Here is a 19228-nt window from a genome sequence, read left to right as displayed (position 1 = left end):
ATAATTACCTAAATATATGGAAAGAGGGATTATATTGATCGTTCATGGCATGGCCAACACATTCAGACTTAGACCCAAGGCTTACGTCAGCCCTCGGGTGACTGATCATCCCGGTTTGCCCGTGACTTTCCCGAGTGTTAGCGCTGAAAGTCCCGCGTCCTGGGGAACTCCTCAGTTCTGGGACTCAGCCCCAGCCTCGACTTCCACTTTTCTTGCTACTGTCTTTTCCCCTGGGCTGTTCTCCTTCCTCAGCAGGTTTTCACCCTCATCTGCTTAGGGTTTCGAACTAATGCCTCTCCTAGGTTTGGCCTTTGTCATTTTTTCCAGGTCATCCCCTGTTAAAACCAAGAGTGGCCCACTCCCCATTCCCGTCCCTACAGAAGTCAAGCCTCATGATCCTCCTATCCCTTAAAAGAAACTCACTCTTTTTATAGAAAGAAATGAAAAACATTTGCTGAAGCGATTTTTTTTTAAATTCAGAGCTTTTATAGCAAAAGATGTAGATTATTTTTCCAAATAAGCATATCTTGTTTCAAAAGCAAACAAATTCCAGCTGCTTGAAACCAAAATACACTGGAACCTCAGTATTGTAGTGTCCACAGCAGTACCTTTGACTGTGTTTTTAAAAGAAAGACTCTGAGCAGGTGAGGTAAGAGTGTGTGTTTTGGGAAGGGTTGAGGGGAAAAGAGCGAAGCCAAGTAGAGTTTGAGTGAAGGCACTTATTTGTAAACTGCACATCCCAGCTCTGGGGAATACTATTATTCATGGAGGGAAACCACTGGCAAGTGGTTTCCCTGTCCGGGAGACTCCCCTGATGTCTACTTGAGAGCCCCGTTAAGCATGTGATCGTCAGGATCCTGAAGTCTGCTCCTGCTTCCTTGGGAACACTCAGGCATCTGCAGATACCGCTTCCTATTTCAGAAAGCCTCGGCCTCTGTGCCTTTGACCCTGGGGCTGTGCGTGTCTGAGCAGAAGCCTCCTTGGGGGAAGAGCCTGTAGGAAATGCTTGCTCAGTCCTGGGTGACCTACTGGGGGAAGAGGACAGGAAAGAGGAGTGGGGCTTGTTTCTCAGAGGGGGTAGATCCCGATGTGGGGATATGTAAAGGAGAAGGCCTTGTGGGTTTGTGATCTTGAGCTGTCCTCCTTGCCCTGGCTACACTCCCGAACTGCTGATGGTGGGAGATGTCTGGTCCCAGAAGCAGGAAGTGACATAGAAACCATCCCAACTCCTGTGGGGACTAAGGACCCCAGTTCACACCCTCGACCTGTGATTTCTTCCCCGAGGGAAGCTGAAGCCCAAGGAGCCTCTAAACCAGAAAAACCTAGAAGCCTTAAGTAGAACCATGGAAAGAAAACCCGGTCATTAAAACCCAGTGCTAGGATGAGACCATGGTGCTTTTCCTGAACATAGAGGCCTGTCCCACTCTGGCTTTGTCGGGACCCCCGTTCCCTTCCACTCAGACCTGGCCTCGTGAACCTAGTCCAGAGCCACCCGGGCCCCACCCTCAGGGCACTGAGAGGCCCCTTTGGCTGCTGCCATTTGCCCCCTAGTAATCCCTTCAGTTGGCCTGTTCCCCACCACTGCTCTGCAGGGCGGATTCTCCAAGGGGAGCGGCAGCTTCTCTGAGATGCCCCTCTATGGCTGGGAGTGCAGAAAGACTGCCAGCTCCCCGCGTCCCTTCGGGCCCGTGGGGAGGTGACTCCTGGAGGCCAGTGGGGGGCAGCGGCTGGCCTCGGTCAGCACCCGCATCTCCTCAGATCCCCCTCCTGGTTGCTGCCGGTGACTACTCTGCCCTACTCAGCCCTCCTGACCAGGGTTGGGTCTCTGCTGCCCAATTCCGCTTTCTCTTCTGCTGCCCTTGCTTCTTGTTGCCCTAGACGTCTAAAGGGCGGGGGTGGGCTCGCCGGGCGGCTTGGCACTGAATTTCTCCTGTGTGTGCGCTTGTGTCCTTTCCTGCTCCAGGTTTGACTTTGAGGCTCTGGAGAGTGGTGACGATGGTGCATTTGACAAGCTCCGGTCCTGGAGCAGGTCCATCGAGGACCTGCAGCCACCCAGCGCCCTGTCAGCCCCCTTCACCAACAGCCTCGCTCGCTCTGCGCGCCAGTCTGTGCTCCGGTATGTGTGCTCTCGCTCTGCCCGCCTGCCTCCCACCCTCGTCCCCGTCCAGGTCTTGGGTGACAGCGGTGAGTGCTCATGCTCCTCCCTTCACTCTTGCTTCCAGGCTCAGCTCTCTTGCCCTCTGCCTGCCAGTCTGTCTCTGGTCTGTCCTCTCTGTCTCCTTGACTCTGCCCAGCGATCTGTCCTGGGTAAGTACATCACCCTCGGCTGTGCCCACCCCATCTGGGGTTCCAGCCCTCCCCTCTCCTCTCCCCGTCTCTGGGGGCCCCTCCGTTCACCATTCTCACTCTGCCGTTCCTCCAGGCCTCTGGGCAGGGCTTGTCCTCACCCAGCTCCTTAGTCTTCACCAGCTGGTCCAGCACCTGCCCTCATGTCTGTTTCCCTCTGCTCTGCACGCAGCCCCATCAGCTGCCCGGAGACCAGCTCCCACCCAACCTACTGCTGCTCACCTTCCCTTCACTTCTTCCTTTAGGCCTTTTTTTTTCCTCCAAGGCTGCAGCGTGTTCATTTGTCTGTAGTATCTGAAGAGCCATCCTGCCCGGAGGCAGGTGGACGGACCGGATGATTTCTGAGAGCCCCTCTTACAGAGGGAGGCTTTCCTTTGGGTCCTATGGCCCTTTCCATGGCCTCTGTCTCTCAGCCATGCTTTTCTCCTAGTCTTCTTTGGGTTTTGCCCATTCTAGTCATGCACGAGCAGATACCACTTGTGTTTCCTTTTTTTTCCATGAAACATCACTAGGGGCAGTCAGATGTAGTCCCTAGCCCTTCTATATAGCCTTTGGGGTCTGCTCTGTCTTTTCTAGGACATAGATGTGGGATGGGAGCTAAGATGCCCCTGCCCCAGGGAATGTGTTAAAGATGCAGTGACTAGAAGGAGGAGGAAGGATGGCTCAGGTGAATGTCTCCTGGACCCATCTTGAGGTCTAGGAAGGCCTACACACCTCGTGTTGTATTTTGGAGGACGTCTGGGCTTAGGATGGTTTGGGCACTGGTTGTAATGCTGGGATCCTGGATAGTTAACTGACAAAGACCTGTTCCAGGGAGGTGAAAACAGTGGAGCGCCCTGCCCCCTGCACCTGCACCCCTTGCATCTCTCTGGGCTGCTGGTGCAAGGTCCTCCATCCCCCTTTTCTTCTGCTGCTGAGGGGCAGCCTGCTGTCTGGGTGATGGCAAGTGCTTCTAGACCCTTCACCAGCAGCCCCTCTCCCCCAGGTATAGCACTCTCCCTGGGCGCAGGGCGCTGAAGAACTCCCGCCTGGTGAGCCAGAAGGATGACGTCCACGTCTGTATCCTTTGTCTCAGAGCCATCATGAACTATCAGGTAAGGCGACAGCACTAGCCACGGGTGCTCTGCCTCTTCTGCCTCATCTCCCACACCAGGAGAGCTAGGAAGGCACCAGCTTGTAAAAGACAAGTTTGCTGGTGGGCCTGCAGTCAGGGAGCTCCGGCTGGGATCTGCCTTCCCCACCGTCATGGTCTCCCCTCCTTCTGTCCTTTCCCCTTGCTACAGTATGGATTCAACCTGGTCATGTCCCACCCTCACGCTGTCAATGAGATTGCGCTCAGCCTCAACAACAAGAATCCAAGGTGAGTTCCTTCCCTCCCCTTTCCTCCCCGCTCTGCCCAGGACTCTGGAGAACTGGGCTGCACTTGTCCCTGCCAAGAAGTCCTGCCTGGCCTCAGGTCCTGTGGCCTAGGTCAGCGCCTTGGTTTGGCCCCTCACCTCTGCTGGAGGAGGAGTGTTCTGCTCTCCTCTGGTCTACACAGCTCAGGGAGGGAGAAGGCCTGCCTTCCCCTGCCTTCTTTCCCAAACCCACCCTCTCCCTCACCACCGAGGCTGTCTCTACTCTCTTGAAAGGACTCACCCAGTTGTGGAAGTGAGCTGTGTGGTGGCCAGGGTCAGGGGCTAGGGTGTTAATCTTCATTCTCCACCCCTTAGGACCAAAGCACTTGTCTTAGAGCTCCTGGCAGCCGTGTGTTTGGTACGGGGAGGTCATGAAATCATTCTTGCTGCCTTTGACAATTTCAAAGAGGTCAGTTTCCTATGCGCGCGTGCGTGCGTGCGTGTGTGTGTGTGTGTGTGTGTTTGGCGGGGAGGAGGTGTGAGCCAGGTAGGTAAGCGCCCTTTCCTGTGATCTCACACATCCTAGGGATTTTAACAGCCTAGTGCTTTTAGCTAGGTAGTCTGCCCCCTGCTTTTTTAAACCAAAACCCAAACTTCACTCTTACTAGATCTTGTGTCGGGAAAGCTCCTGATTGGCCAGCGAAGGATGCCCTCACTTGAGGGCTATAGTCCAGCAGTTCTAACCTGCTGTGCAGCAGAATACCTGAAGAGCCTGTGTTAAATGCACAGACCCCTGGGAGGCCTGGCCATCTGTGCTTTAACAGGCTCCCCAGGTCGTTCTGAGGCAGTGAACCCACTGGTAGAACCCGAGGCAGTTATATTTGTAGTGGGAGGAGAAGGCAAGCAGGGGTCCTCCTGGGGTGTTGGCTGTCGTTGGTGAGGGGAGAGGGAGCTCCGACTTGGAATTCCCCAGACTCTGGGCCTGGCTTTGAAACCCCCATCTGCTTGAACGTAGGATTCCTCGACATACAGCTGCAGCTGCTGGTCCCACCTCTTCCTCCTTTTTGGACCTCTTCCCTAGCATCCATTGTTCAAGCCAGGAAATGGCTTTTCCTCCTTGAAGCCAGAGGCTCAGAGGAGTCTCTGGACCCCTCTCAGCACAGAGGCTTTCCTGCACCCAGGCCTCTCTCCTGCGTCCCCACTAGGACTTCAGCCTCCTGCCTCGGCCATGGCCTCCAACCTTCCTCCACCCTCCCTCTTTCCTTCAATAGCTCGGCAACACCAGACCCCTGTGTTTCTTCTTGGCCTACCCTCAGAGGCACCCAGAGCCCAGACTAAGGGCCCACGCTTTAGTGTGCTCCCTCAGGGACCCAGAGCAGATGCCAGGTCCCAGGCTTTCTTCTATCATGTCCCAAGTGACCCGTTACATAGAAAGAACTGTGGTTACACTTGGTCTGAACCAGTCCCTTTGCTGGATGTTCCTGGGAACCAGGACTCAGGGGCTTGGGTTCTGCGTGGGACAGATCCTGTTACTGAGAAAGTTTGCTTGTTCAGGTATGCAAGGAGCTGCACCGCTTTGAGAAGCTGATGGAGTATTTCCGGAATGAGGACAGCAACATCGACTTCATGGTGAGGAGCTGGTCCTGGGTCAGGTGCGTGCCCAGCCGGGCCGCCTACTCCTTGAGAACAGGGGCTGGGCCAACAGCGTACTCTGATGTTCTGTGTAGGACCTCGAGTGGTTCTCTACTCAGTAAATGCTCCTTGTCCACTCACTCACTCACCCCAGAAAGCTTTGAGAAACTCCAGGACAATTTCTGTCTTGGGTCTACCTCCTTTCCCCCTTTGTGTGGCCGTACTGTCCCTGATTTGGATCCTTTCTGAGCTGCTTTCCTCTTCCCCAGCTTTTCCTCTAGCTTCACTTCCCTTCAGTCTAGGGTATACAGCTAGTAGGGTTGTCTCAAGGAATACCTGCTGGTGTGCAAAGGAAATCAGCCAAATCTTCATTTACACCTATTTCTCATGTAATTTACTTGTCTTCATAAAATGAATATTAAGTTTGATGTTTTTTAAGTTAAAATTCTCTTATTGCTCCCTGAAAGACTTACCTTTTTTACTCCTTTTGATTATCCACCTGATGATGCTGGCTCTAACAGCTGCCTCCCCTCCATGTCTCGGCTCTCTCTGCCCCTCTGGGCTGCTCCTTCCCCAGGTGGCCTGCATGCAGTTTATCAACATCGTGGTGCACTCGGTGGAGGATATGAACTTCCGGGTCCACCTGCAGTATGAGTTTACAAAGCTGGGGCTGGAGGAGTTCCTGCAGGTGAGCTGGGCTGGAGTCCTCACGGGGTGAGGCGCTTCGGGGAAGAGGACCAGCTTAGCTGTATCACAAGGAGTTTTTCTTTTACAAGAGGCTAGTCACGGATGCTCCCGGCACCTGGCCTGTCTTCTGTGACCTGGGACTCTGGCCTTTGCACAGAGGGCTCCTCAGTCAGTCAGCTCCACAGGGCGAGAATCTGACACGGCTACAGTAGGAGCTCCCTGGGTCCTAGGCTCTATGAAGGGGTCATGGAGGCTGATGAGGAGGCTCCCCCAACTACTACTCTCTCTGCTTTTCCCCAGAAGTCAAGGCACACAGAGAGCGAGAAGCTGCAGGTGCAGATCCAGGCATACCTGGACAACGTGTTTGATGTGGGGGGTCTGCTGGAGGATGCCGAGACCAAGAATGTGGCCCTGGAGAAGGTGGAAGAGCTGGAGGAGCATGTGTCCCATGTAGGTGGTCCTCCTTTGCTGCCAGAACCACTGTTGAGGGTGGGGAGAGAGTGGGGACATCTGAGTCCCAGGAATCCTGAACTGACCTACTTACCTCCCGATTGAGCCTCAGGGAAGCCTCAGAATCCACTGGGGCTCTCTAGCGCATGCTCTGGCTGAGGCACTAGTTCATCCGCGGTGGAACACACATTGACCTCAGGACTGGGTGTGAGGTGGCCTCAGGCTCGAGAGAGGCAGATGTGGCCATTTGCCTTGTACTGTTTCATGTGGTCTCAGACCCTGGGCCCACAGTAGTGACATAGGGAAGCCACTGGGCCAAGCTGCCTTTGGGGCCCTGGGTGGAGGGGTCGGGCCTGGGTCCTGACTGGGGTTCAGACTGTACTGAGTGCCCAGACTTCAGGGCCATCCCCAAACCTGCCCTTCTCATCCTGCAGCTCACAGAGAAGCTTCTGGACCTAGAGAATGAGAACATGATGCGTGTGGCAGAGCTAGAGAAGCAGCTGCTGCAGCGGGAGAAGGAACTCGAGAGCATCAAGGTACCGGGTTACATGGGGAAGGGAGCCCCTGACTGGTACTGGGTGCTGGGGCCTGGGGATCTTGCTTTTCGTTCCTGAGTCATGTCAAGTCCTCGAGAATCCAGATATTAATTCACCCCTGAGGCACTCAAATGAGGGTGGGCTGATGATTTCACCCCATGTTTTAGCTGGAGAGGGAAGCTGGAGCCAGAGTGGGCCAGACACACACACAGGAGGGTGGGAGCAGGTGGGGCACCTCTGGAGCCCCTGTCTCCTCCTGCCAGCCCACCCCCTTGCTTCTCCCTCACCCGCACCTCCACGTGCTTCCCCAGCCCAGCGTAATGAACAGGCTCAGAATAGCCCAGGTACTTGGGGCTGTTTATTAGGATATCCACCAGGTATCCCAAATTGGAGAGCAGGACCTCCTCACATTTCAGTGTCTTCTCTGTCCCTCACCTAACTTTTTGTTAGTTATAAAATCATGCCCCAACCCATCTCTTCTTCCACAGGAATACAATTATGCTGGCTCTGTTGAGCTCAGTACATATCTGCCAAGCCCCTGCTAAGAGGCTGAAGCGCTGAATTGGGAGTATGGAGGATAAGGCAGGGTCTTGTCTGTAGGGGGCTTCCAACTGAGCGACTATACAAACCAAATGAAATGAGAGCAGGACTGAGGCACAGAGGGCTGAGAGCCGCCATAGCAGGCTGCTGGTGGGTCAAGGAGAGTTTCACAAGGGTAGCCTTCTACCTGGGCCTTGAGGGACCAGTGAGACTGGGCTGGAGCAGTGAGGAAGGACACTGCAGGGTGCCAGCCAAGCAGCCTTGCTCTTCGGCCCCCCCTCTTTGGTTCTGCTGCGTTCCAGTTTTCCCTGGGTTTCTGCCGCCCTCTGCCTCTGAGCGCCCTCCCAGAGACCCCTGGGTAGGAAGTCTCACTCCCAGGAGCATCGCCTGCTGCGCCTTCAGGCGCTCTTTTCTTAATGGTGCTATCTGCCCAATAGGAGACTTACGAGAACACGAGCCACCAGGTACACACCCTGCGGCGGCTCATTAAAGAGAAGGAGGAGGCCTTCCAGCGCCGATGCCACTTGGAGCCCACCGCCCGGGACCTAGAGTCAGTGGGCAGCGAGGCCCTGGCCCGGGTGGGCCCTGAGGAACTGAATGAGGGCATGCCCCCCTCCGACCTGGACCTCCTGGCTCCGGCCCCGCCCCCCGAGGAGGCCCTACCTCTGCCTCCGCCGCCGGCTCCTCCCTTGCCCCCTCCACCTCCCCCGTTACCAGGTAAGCAGGACCCTTACCTGGTAAAAGGCAAGAGGTGCAGCCTTATTGTGGGGCCAGACCAAAAGCCCAGTCAGCAGCATCTCCACAGGGAGAAACTGGGGATGTGGCTGGAAGGATGTAAAGTCAGGTGGGAGAGGCTGAGGGAAGGTTAGAATCCGAGGGAGGCTCAGGTTACTAGGGAAGGGATGTCTACGAGCAGATGTGGATCTGTTTTAAGGAGCGTAAAGATGCCGCTCCTGATTCCTCTGAAGACATCCAAGGAGAGGGCTTAGACCAAAGCAGGAGAGAGTGGGTCAGAGACAGCACGACCTGCCCCGTCAGTTAGGACCCCTGGGAGCCACTTGGGCAGGGAGTTCATGCAGCCTCCTTCCCTGATAGTCTTTAAGGACAGGTAGGGCGGACAGAGGGGAGTCTCTTGGCCCCTGGGTCACTGTGCTATTTCTTCTTTTCCCAGACAAGTGTCCCCCAGCCCCACCTCTCCCCGGCGCTGCTCCCTCTGTGGTGTTGACAGTAGGCCTGTCAGGTGAGTGTCCCGAGGGCTCTGGGCAGGGCTGGTGGGACCGAGGGAGTGTGTCCTTGGCTCCTGCCTCACTGATCCTCCTTCCAAATTAGCCATTCGCATTAAGAAACCTATCAAGACCAAGTTCCGGCTGCCTGTCTTCAACTGGACCGCACTGAAACCCAACCAGATCAGCGGCACTGTCTTTAGCGAACTTGATGATGAGAAGATCTTGGAGGTAGCGGGGCCTGGGGCCCTCAGGGCTGGGGTTGGGAGCTGGGGACCAGGTTGCCCTTTAAGGTAGATCTCTTGGCTTTGGAAGAGCCCTCAGACTCAGCCCTCCATGTACCAGAGCTGAGCTGATGCTGGTGTGCTGCCAGGGGGTCCTCTTGTAGGATGAGGCCACAGCATTTTCCCTTCTCATCAACTCCTGCCAGGACCTGGATCTGGACAAGTTTGAAGAACTGTTCAAGACAAAAGCCCAGGGCCCTGCCCTTGACCTCATCTGCTCCAAGAACAAGACAGCACAAAAGGCTGCCAGCAAGGTGACCCTGCTGGAAGCCAATCGTGCCAAGAACCTGGCCATCACCCTCCGCAAGGCTGGCCGCTCAGCTGAGGAGATCTGCAGGGCCATCCACACGTGAGGCTCCCACTGACCTTGCCCTGGTCCCCAGCTAGTTGGTAACCCACCTAGGATCTCCACCTAGGATCCTAGCCTTCCCTGGAGTCCATTGACAGAACTCCCTCAGTCATCCAGTGGCTTGGCCAGAACTTACTGCATCTGTGCTGTGTGCCAGGTACTGTGTGAGGTACTGGGGAGTAAGCCCAGACCTTCATTCAAGGAGCTCCCAGTCTAATGGGAACAGTCCAGTAACACTGGGTGACAACACCAAGGTAGTGGAGGTACAGGCAGCTTTGGGAGAACAGGGAGGGCCAGGTAGCTGAGCTTGGTGATCAGGGAAGGCTTCCTGGAGGAGGTGATGTCTCACTTGCGACCTGAAGGATGTATATGAACTCCAGGTCAGGGCCTGGAGGGAGAGGCATGGTGCCCTGAGTACTGAAAATTGACTCTGGCTCTAGTGTAAGGAGGGGAGTAGGAGAGACAGAGTAGAGAGGCGAGTGGAGGTCTTGCAGGCTGGGCCTCCTAAGCCACGTCCAGGTGTTAAGACTTCTCCCTAGTTGCAGAGGGAAGACATCGAAGGGCTCTTAAACAGGGCATGGAATGTGACCCTAGGATTGCTACTGGTGCTGAGTAACACCAGTCCTGGAGTTACTGGAGGTGAGACAGTGAGTCCTCTGCCTCTGGCTGTGTGCTGCTCAAGACCCCACCCTCCGTCCTTATAGGAGCTGAAAAATGAAGGGATGACAGATAATGTGGCCAAAGGCAAGACCTGAGGTGGTCCCTCCCTCCTACACAGGTTTGACCTCCAGACACTACCCGTGGACTTCGTGGAGTGCCTGATGCGCTTCCTGCCCACAGAGGCTGAGGTGAAGCTGCTGCGGCAGTACGAGCGGGAGCGGCAGCCCCTGGAGGAGCTGGCGGCCGAGGACCGCTTCATGCTGCTCTTCAGCAAGGTGGAGCGGCTGACCCAGCGCATGGCTGGCATGGCCTTCCTGGGCAACTTCCAGGACAACCTGCAGATGCTCACGCCGGTACGGCCCCCACCTGTATCATGGTTGTCTGCGGCCGCCCCTCCGCCCTCTACCTGCCGGTCGCCTCCCCTGCCAGCCCCTCCCTGACTTTGCCGCATCCCGGCATGGGGCCACTCAGCTACTCATCTTGCCTTCCAGCAACTCAACGCCATCATTGCAGCCTCTGCCTCCGTCAAGTCCTCACAGAAGCTGAAGCAGATGTTGGAGGTGGGGAGAGGTTGGGATGGAGGTGCCGGGGGTTCCCAGGTCCTGGGTGGGGGCCTGGCGCTATACAGAGAGGAGGAAGGAGCCCTCGGGTCTTGCCCTGAGTTCCTCCCGTGCCTCTTTTGGACAGATCATACTTGCCCTGGGGAACTACATGAACAGCAGCAAGCGGGGCGCTGTGTACGGCTTCAAGCTCCAGAGCCTGGATCTGGTAAGATGGTGGGGACAGCAAGTGGCCAGGAAGCTGGAGGGGGCAGCGGCCGTGGAGCCAGGGTGTTCAGCCCTCTTGCACTGACCCCTGTCCCCCTCTGCCAGCTGCTGGACACCAAGTCCACTGACAGGAAGATGACGCTGCTGCATTTCATCGCCCTGACGGTAAAGGAGAAATACCCAGACCTGGCTAACTTCTGGCATGAGCTGCACTTTGTGGAGAAAGCTGCAGCAGGTGAGGGGAGCCTGGCCCAGCAAGCCTGCCTCGTGTCCAGCTCAGGACAATCCCTGGAAGCTATGAGGAGGGGGAGCACTTGGGTGCCTTTCTTTCTTGCTTTTGTTTTCTTTTTTCCGACCACTTCAAAGTTTTCCGCTGGGGCCATGGGCAGGGGCCACCCCAGAGGGAGCTTTCCTACAGGCACCAGGCCCCACCCGGCCCTTTCCACTTGGGTGCTGTGGGAGCTGGACGGGAAAGGCAGTGGAGGCTCTTCACTGCCAACTCCCCCAAGCTGGCCCCAGAGCCTGTGTCTCTGTGATGTATGTGCAGTGCTTAGAAAACCCATGAAGCCCCCCACAGACCTAGGGTGGCTGTTATTTTTGCCCCCCCTCGTGAAACTGGGGCAGGCGTGGGGCAGCTCTGTTTTGGAGCCCAGCAGTCTGCGGCTCACCTTCCCTTGCTACCTTCGGGGTCAGGAGCCCGCGGCCTCTTTTCCTTTTCCTTGCCCCTGTGAGAGCTTGGCTAGCTTGGTTCGCCCCTCTCTGTCCACGCCGGTAGCTCTGGAAGTGGGGCTCCCATGCTGAGCGGGAGGGCTGGAGCTTGCTGTAGTCCTCAGCCCGGACTCTGGTGACAACAGTGTCCCTGGAGAACGTGCTGCTAGACGTGAAGGAGCTGGGCCGGGGCATGGAGCTGATTCGGCGGGAGTGCAGCATACATGACAACAGCGTCCTGCGCAACTTCCTTAGCACCAACGAAGGCAAACTGGACAAGCTCCAGCGCGATGCCAAGACAGCCGAGGTGAGCACAGGGTGGAGGTGGGTGGGAGAGGCTGGGGCCAAGGTGCCGTGCGCCTCTGGCGGGCTTAGTTCTGGTTCTTGGGTCAAAGAACTTTCGTCAAGCAGCTGGCTGGCTGATCGTGGGGTAGAGGGGGCGCTGGGGGTGGCAGGCAGCTGCGTCTGGAGACGCACTCCAGGGGGCTTGGCGAGCCCCTAGTTCTTTGCCCTCCCACAGGGGCTGTGGGGGGCTGCGGCTTCCTGTGGGCCTCCTGCCCCTGCTGGGAGCCCGGCTTCTCGTTCCCCACCAGGCTGACCCCTTCTGCCCACCCCCTCCCCAGGAGGCCTACAATGCTGTTGTGCGCTACTTCGGTGAGAGTCCCAAGACCACGCCTCCTTCTGTATTCTTCCCAGTATTTGTCCGATTCATTCGTTCTTACAAGGTGAGCAGAAGAGAGGCTTTTAAAGAGGAGTTTGGCTGAGAGAAAACTGGTAGCGGGAGAGAGGGCTGGGCTTCAAGCTTGGGCCTTTTCCGTCTCCTCCTCTGAGTCCTGCGAGGGAGCGATGGAAGCTGGCCACAGGCCTCTTAGCTGTGAACTGGTGGGCAGGGTGGGGGCCCAGGCCCTTCCTGTCATTGTTTGGGGCAGGAAGTGCCCCTCCAGAGAGTGGCCACCTGGGGTTGCTGGTCCCACCGACACCCACTCTCCACCCTCAGTGTCAGCCCCTCCCCTCACAGCCCGTGTGAGCCACACACATACACACACACACACACACCCCGCCCCCATCTTTCATGGTTCTTAGGAAGCAGAACAAGAGAACGAAGCCCGCAAGAAGCAGGAGGAGGTAATGCGGGAGAAGCAGCTGGCTCAGGAAGCCAAGAAACTGGATGCCAAGGTGGGTGGGACCAAGAACTGGGGCCTGGAAAACACGGCAAAGGATTAGGAGGGGGTGGAGCAGAGAGCTGGAGAGGAGATGGAGAACTGGAGCCCACAGACCACCCAGAGGGCCTGATGATGGAGTCCAAAGGGATGGAGAGGGGGGGCTATGGGAGGGGATTCCTAGGCAATGATGGGGGCTGGGCTGGCGAGCACAATCAAGGGCATCCTCAGACTGCATCTTGGGGCAGGAACTAGCCCCGTGGTACGTTAGCGGTGACTCCCTTTCCCTTCAAATGCTCGTCTCTAGACCCCATCCCAGCGGAACAAGTGGCAACAGCAGGAGCTAATTGCAGAGCTGAGGCGGCGCCAGGCCAAGGAGCACCGGCCTGTTTACGAGGGGAAGGATGGTACCATTGAGGACATCATCACAGGTGGGGCCCTTTTCCGTCCCTGGTGCCTGGCCACTGGGCCCAGCTCCCAAACCCCAACCATAGGCCTTTGGGCCCTCCTCCTCCCACCCCACCCCCATGGGGCCTGACCACTGTGTCTCTCTCCTGGGCCACAGTGCTGAAGAGTGTCCCTTTCACGGCCCGTACTGCCAAGCGGGGCTCACGCTTCTTCTGTGATGCAGCCCATCATGATGAGTCAAACTGCTAACCCCCAAGGCTGGGGCCCTTGACAGGTACTGGGCACCACAGCTGCCCTCTCTGCATGCCCACCTCCCAGGACTCCTGCTGGGTCCCACAGGTGCCTCCTCTCCTGCATGACTTGGAACCATTCTCTGGCAGCCTCGTGATGGGGACACATACTCCTTCCCTTGCATGCCCCATGCTCTGAGAAGCATGGCTTATTCCCTGCATGTGCCCTCAGGGAAGTGGTTCTCTCTCCCACTAATGCTGTCTGGCTTCAACTAAGACCCAAGGGGTAGGGAGTTGCCAAAACAGGCAGGACCAGGCGTGCCGCCACTGATCACTGAGGCAGAGTCTCTGGTCCTGGGCCCAGGTATCATTTGTCCTTGCCTCCTGTAAGAGCTCTGGCAGTGGCTTCTGCCCAGGGGCATCAGATGACCCTTGACCTGTTTCCTGATATCCAATCTGCCTGGGGGTCTCTTCCTAGCTTCTAGATCTTGCTGAGTCCACCTTGTTTCTGTCACTCCCCAGTGGCCTCTAGTACCCCCCACCTGTTCTTCTGAACATGCAGAGCCCACCCCAGAAATCTCCCTGACCATCCCCTCCAGTCTCTCTCGACCTCACGGCTGGCTCTTCGCTGGCCCTGCCTGTGTGGCTAGCCCCTCAGAAGGTGGGCCTGGCCCAGCCTCCCTGCCTGTTCACAGGCCTCTGTTTCCCCTACAGGCCTCCACCACCAGCCCCTTGTCGTTTGCCACCAAGCCAGGAGTGCCGCACCGCCCGCTGGCCCCCCTCGGGCTCCAGGCCCCCACTGAGACCTTCTTGGAGGCAGAAGCACTTCAACCCTGAGTCCTTCAAGTCCAACCAGTGGACCTGAAGCCCTGGCGTTGGCCAAGGGCCCAGCAGAGGGCTACGCTGCTCTCAACCCAGCGTCCACCCTAGCTCTCAAAGCTGCATCTTGCCTGCCGCCACTGTGGGCACTAGGTCTTTCAGGGCCTGGCACTTCCCTGGTGCCTCCAGTACTGCACTTTGCTCCCAAGGTCTTCAACATCATTTCCTCAAGGGTCAGCTCAGGGCTGGAGAAAACCATTTCCAGCTTTAGGCTATGTATGGGCACCTAGGCCCACCATCACTAGAGCCAGAGGGACGAGAGGAGAAAGCAATTTTCCCTTCCTTTTTCCCCCCTTACTTTTTGCAACCCGATGGTCAGCTGCGATCTAGAAGTGTCCAAGCTTAGGGAGCCCTGGGGCCCTGCCAGTCTCAGATCGTCTTTTACCAGGAGCAAGGCTCTCCTAAGCCTGGGCCGTGTGCCCTAGTGATAAGGGGAGAGGAGAGACGCCACGCTCCCTGCCCTTGGCCCTTTGCGTTCTAGGCTGACTATCCATGCCGAGGTGGGCAGAGGACTAGTCTTCTCTGCCTAGAGAAAGGGTGTGCCAAGAACGTCCTCACCTCCTTCCCCCAGCTAGGTTTTGTTGGCAGGGGCGGGGTCATGTCGGTCTTAGCTATTTTCTCCGTCCCCTGCCGGTTTCTTCTCGGCCCCTGGGAGGGAATACAGGGGCCCACTCCTTTTTGTACATGTACCACTTCCTTCTCTCTTGTACATAAACTCCAGACTTTCCTTCTCTCAACAAAGGCTTGAAATACCAGGCCTGACTCTGTCTCCTCTTTCTGAGTGTGGGGGGGCTAAGCTGGCCGTTTAGGCTGACCCAAGCCATGGGGATAGAAAGGAGGCTGGGCAGAGCTGCCACGCTTGGGGGAGGTGAGTGCGGAAGCCTGGAGAAGGAGAACCTGGCTAGATGGGCTCCAGCCACACAAAGGGAGGCAGGCCTGCTGTGAGGCACCAGTGCCCCCTGCTGGCCATGCGGGCACCTGTCCGGCCCCAGCCGGCCCCAGTGCAAGCACATGGAGAAGACAAAAGAGCCACTGGTGACGTTATAAATATTGTTATTTAAAAAACAAAAACAAAACCAAAATGAAACACACATACACTGGGCCCCGGGGCTGGAGGAAGGAGTGGTGGTGCCCCAAGGACCCGGGCAGGCAGGAGCAGGTACTGATGCTAGAGGGTAAGGTCCCCACCCTCTGCCACCCAGGCTGTGTCCACCAGCCTGTCACTCTTCCTGGGGGCCCCTTCTCACATTTTATCTACTGGCACCACCCACCCACGTGGCATTCACCACCAATCGCTGGTCTGGGGCTGAGGGCAAGGACCGCACTAGCTGTCCGGGAAGCTGGGAGGACCCTTGAACACCGCGAGCAGCCTTGGGAGGTGCTGGCGATGGTGTGCTGGGGTTGGGGCTACTTGAGGAAAAGCGGACACAGACCCAACTAAGGAAGAAGTCTGGGGCAGACAGCGAGGGTAAACTAGGCCACAGCCTCACACAGACCCGAGGCACGGTGCCTCATCAGGTCACTGGTGGTCATCCAGCTGCTGCAGGAGCGTCCGCCGCCGTCTTTCCAGCTCACCCTCGCTCAGCTCGCTTTCCGACGTGTCCCAGCCCGTCTGGTGGAGCAAAGGCACAGCTCACCCACAGCTTCCCCCCGAGGGCTGCCGAGGCCTGGGCACAGCGCTGACTGGGCTGGGGCCGGGTGCCTGCCTCTCACCTTCTCCTTCTTGATTCCAAAGCCTGCGGAGCGGTTAGGGAGCTCTGCCCGCCGGAGGTCCCTGTCCTTGTCCTGCTCTGGTTCTTTCTCCTCACTCTCCTTGCCCGCTTTCTCCTCAGGGTCTGTCTCGCTCTCAGGACTGTTCTGTAAGAGCCCAGAGCCCGCCTCCTCAGTTCCTGTGGAGAACAGCCCAGGAGGCGGGTGAAGACATCTCATAAAATAGCAGGGCCTTGGACGGAAGTTCCTTCTCTACGCACCGACTTGTGTCTTCTCTTCTTAGTTCTCTTTTTTGGTTTCTTGACTTTCCGAAGGCCATGATCTGGAGACAGAAAAAGCCCCACTAAGTCCCGTGGGAGAAGGGAGGCCTCATCCTTTTCTCTGCTCATTCTTCACAGACAGGGACCTGTCTGAGGAAGTCTCAGTCTGGTTTTCCTTCCTTCTCTCCGTTTCCTGCCTGGGCAGGGACGGGAAGTTCTCCTTACTCTCCGACAGGTGCAGCCCTCCCAATCCACTCTACCCTCAGAGGGTGGGGCTCCCCGAAGGCCTCCTCTTCAGCTCCCAACAGCTTACCTGATCCAAGGAGAAGGCGGGAGGATGGGGAACCCCGTCCCCCAAGGGCAGCACCCCCACTTTCAACAGAATCAAGTGAGGAAGAGGGCTCAGAGCCTGACTCCGAGGGGTTCCGCCGCCTCCGCCTGGGGGGCCGGAGAGATGGTGGGGGCAGCTCCTCATCTTCTGACTCAGAGCCCTGGGGAGATCGGCAGACACGTGTCAGCACAGAGGTTACCTGGGCTCCAGAGGCCCTCAAGTATGGGAACTGGGGACAGAGAGGAGAATCCAGGGCCAAAGGAATCCTCACACCTTCCTCCAGGGGAGGTGATGTAGGGGAAAAGCAAGAAAAGTGCCTCTTATTTCCCCCAGACAATCCAGCCTCACCCCACATCCTTTCTACCCGCCAACTCACTGAGGGCGAGTGGGAACGCTTGCGATGGTGCTTCTTGCCCTTTCTGCCGTGTTTCCGGCCTTTGCTGTGGAGGTGCTGGCATTCAGTCTGGTGGAGGCAGAGGGAGGGGTGAGGAAGGTTAGCCCCAGGAAGGACCCTGCATTCTACAATACGGTTTTGCCTCCTCTTCTGAGGCTAGGGCCTTAGGTCTATCCAGGGTACCCTAAGACCTCCCCTTCCTTAGTTGTCCGGGAAAGGAGAGCCCTGGTGATAAGAGGTTACCGAGGCTTCTGTTAAGCTAGCCTCAGGTGTTCAAGAGCCTGGGGCAGATGCAGAGGACGAGAAGCTCTGCCTCACCTCCAGTACCTGCAGGAACTCCCGGAAGAGCCGGATCCGCTCCGACTCCAGGGTGATCTGCTCAAAGGCTGAGTCGCACACAAAGCGCTCACGGACCTTGAACAGGAGAGCACTGCTGATCAGACCAGCCCCAGCACAGCATGGATGCCGCCATGAGCACAGGGTAGGGCTGGGGCAGAGGAAGGAAGGGAGCCGAAGCTGGCCCCGAGCTGTGCTATGTATGACTGGGGTGGGTCCCCGGTGGTGGAGAAGCACCGCTGCCCTCAGGACTGAGGGGGTGGTGTTTGGTGCCAGGCTGCAGTCCTGACCTCTTCCCAGGCAGTGCCCAGCTCCACAGCAGGCACAGCCTGCCTCAGCATGCTTCGAAAGGCAGCTTCTCTGCGCCGCAGCCTTCGTGCCTCCTCCTTCTCCCGCTCTCTCTCCCGTGCCTCTGCTTTCTCCAGCAGCTGAGGGCAGACAGGACACAGAACAGCGTCACCCAGGAGGGTGGGCGCCCCGACTCACCCAGACATACCTTAAAAGGTGGGAAGTTGGAGCCTGGGCTCCTACTATCATTCCCTGAACTGGGGGGAGAGTCACACTGGGGCAGTGAGTGACAAGGCACGGAACAAGAGTGAGGGACGAGTTCGAGAACGGAGCCCTGGCTACAGCCCCACCCCGCGCGGCCCCTCACACTATTGAAAGTCAGCTTGATGTTGCCTGCATCCAGCGCAGCAGCCCTCTTGTCAAAGCTTATGACGTGGGCGAAGTCCTCAAAGGCTGTGTTCACCTCCACGCAGAAGCCCCGGTCCTGTGGGCACAGCAGCGCATGAAGCAGGGGGCACCACAGGCCTGAACCTGAAGCTGGCTGGCCTCCAGGGCAGGCAAGGGTCAGACTACAGGATGCTCAAGTAGCCCCCTACCCCAGAAGGGATCCACAGGAACGGGATGCACTTGGAGACCAAGTCGTCCAAGTCCTCACCATCTGATAATTAAGACTCCCATGCCCACCCTTGGCTCGGTTGTCACAGGGAACTGGAGGCGGGGGTTGGATCACAGGGGCGGGTGTGCAGGGTGTGTGTGTTCCCTGTGTGATTGATGCCTGTGTTTCTCACAATTAATTCTTTGTCCCTTTGGCTTAAAGCTTGAGCCCCTGCTGGGTCCTCCTGCTGCTCAGTAAGTTCCTTGCATTCCAGCATCTGCAGGTCCCACCCGTTGGCTGTATTTATTGAGTGCTTACTATGTACCAGGTACCATGCTGAGTGTTTCACACACACTATCTCATTTAATCCGCACGTATCTGAATTTAAGCACAAGTCCTAGTATCCTAATTGTATGCAGAAGAAGAAACCAAGGTTTGGAGGAACTAGAGCAATTGCCCAAGGTCTTCAGGGCTAATATACGGCTGAACGAGAATTCTACGTCAGGTCTTTCTAACAACAAAGCCCCTACTTTTGAGCACTACACCCACACAGATCACTTCATCCACGGGAAAAATAGAGGCCATCAGGTGTACAACTCCCAAAACACTATTAAAAACACCACACACAGACCTGACGCTGTGCTTCTCACCTAAGCCTCAAAACACCCCAGTGAAGCAGAGGCTTAGGAGAGTTCTCTCACTTGGCCCAAGATGACTCAGTGGAAAGCGGAGCCACTGGCGTGCGAGGTCTGGGGCACGGGCCCAGGTTCCCTCCCTCTCCCTCCACTCAGCTCGAACTTGCCCCGGCCTTCCTGCTGATGGCAGAGGTGCACTCTTCTTGCTTCTTCCAAGAGGATTTCCTCAACCCATGCTCTCCAGCCCTTCTCCTCAAACATACCAATCTCTCTCGCTTAGGGAACTGCAAGCTTCAGTCTCACCTCTTCACTGGCTCCTTCCATCAAGTACACAGCTCACCTAACCTGGAACACCCTGCTCTCACCTTCCTCAAGCTAACAACCTCTGCTTCTTTCCCTTTGTTTCAAAATCTTTAAATGCAGCGCAAAGGAAAACAAACATTTGTTAAGCCTACTATAAGCAAGACACTCAAATGTTATTTA

General features: G+C 56.9%; 2 protein-coding genes across 9 annotated transcripts in view; one reads left to right on the top strand and one right to left on the bottom strand.

Annotated features, from left to right (window-relative positions):
* The window catches only part of FMNL3 (formin like 3), a 55641-nt gene extending 40690 nt beyond the window's left edge, over positions 1–14951 (top strand). Inside the window, exons 6-27 of one of the 3 annotated variants that reach the window (XM_059935845.1) lie at positions 1964–2116; positions 3332–3440; positions 3630–3706; positions 4059–4152; positions 5238–5312; positions 5893–6003; positions 6306–6452; positions 6887–6988; positions 7966–8245; positions 8700–8768; positions 8858–8982; positions 9182–9384; positions 10163–10397; positions 10536–10604; positions 10732–10812; positions 10917–11046; positions 11666–11826; positions 12143–12244; positions 12603–12695; positions 12987–13110; positions 13245–13361; positions 14032–14951. In XM_059935845.1, the coding sequence (XP_059791828.1) occupies positions 1964–2116; positions 3332–3440; positions 3630–3706; positions 4059–4152; positions 5238–5312; positions 5893–6003; positions 6306–6452; positions 6887–6988; positions 7966–8245; positions 8700–8768; positions 8858–8982; positions 9182–9384; positions 10163–10397; positions 10536–10604; positions 10732–10812; positions 10917–11046; positions 11666–11826; positions 12143–12244; positions 12603–12695; positions 12987–13110; positions 13245–13336 (2632 nt within the window). In that variant the 3' untranslated portion in view covers positions 13337–13361; positions 14032–14951. Of the gene's footprint in view, positions 1–1963; positions 2117–3331; positions 3441–3629; positions 3707–4058; positions 4153–5237; positions 5313–5892; positions 6004–6302; positions 6453–6886; positions 6989–7965; positions 8246–8699; positions 8769–8857; positions 8983–9181; positions 9385–10162; positions 10398–10535; positions 10605–10731; positions 10813–10916; positions 11047–11665; positions 11827–12142; positions 12245–12602; positions 12696–12986; positions 13111–13244; positions 13362–14031 lie in introns of all 3 variants that reach the window. The other 2 variants (XM_059935844.1, XM_059935846.1) reach the window with 2 other exon arrangements.
* Positions 14952–15232: 281 nt separating this feature from the next.
* PRPF40B (pre-mRNA processing factor 40 homolog B) overlaps positions 15233–19228 on the bottom strand; it is a 20898-nt gene continuing 16902 nt past the window's right edge. For 5 of the 6 annotated variants that reach the window (XM_059935838.1, XM_059935837.1, XM_059935833.1 and 2 more), the window contains 8 exons: positions 17883–17999; positions 17518–17655; positions 17210–17305; positions 16874–16960; positions 16480–16657; positions 16167–16228; positions 15910–16053; positions 15233–15808 (listed from right to left, as the gene is read on the bottom strand). In XM_059935838.1, coding sequence (XP_059791821.1) covers positions 15716–15808; positions 15910–16053; positions 16167–16228; positions 16480–16657; positions 16874–16960; positions 17210–17305; positions 17518–17655; positions 17883–17999 — 915 coding nt within the window. In that variant the 3' untranslated portion in view covers positions 15233–15715. Of the gene's footprint in view, positions 15809–15909; positions 16086–16166; positions 16229–16479; positions 16658–16873; positions 16961–17209; positions 17306–17517; positions 17656–17882; positions 18000–19228 lie in introns of all 6 variants that reach the window. The other variant, XM_059935834.1, reaches the window with a different exon arrangement.

The sequence above is a fragment of the Balaenoptera ricei genome, chromosome 10, assembly GCF_028023285.1.
Source record: "Balaenoptera ricei isolate mBalRic1 chromosome 10, mBalRic1.hap2, whole genome shotgun sequence".
NCBI lineage: Eukaryota > Metazoa > Chordata > Mammalia > Artiodactyla > Balaenopteridae > Balaenoptera > Balaenoptera ricei.
This window is presented reverse-complemented; position numbering and strand designations above follow the sequence as displayed.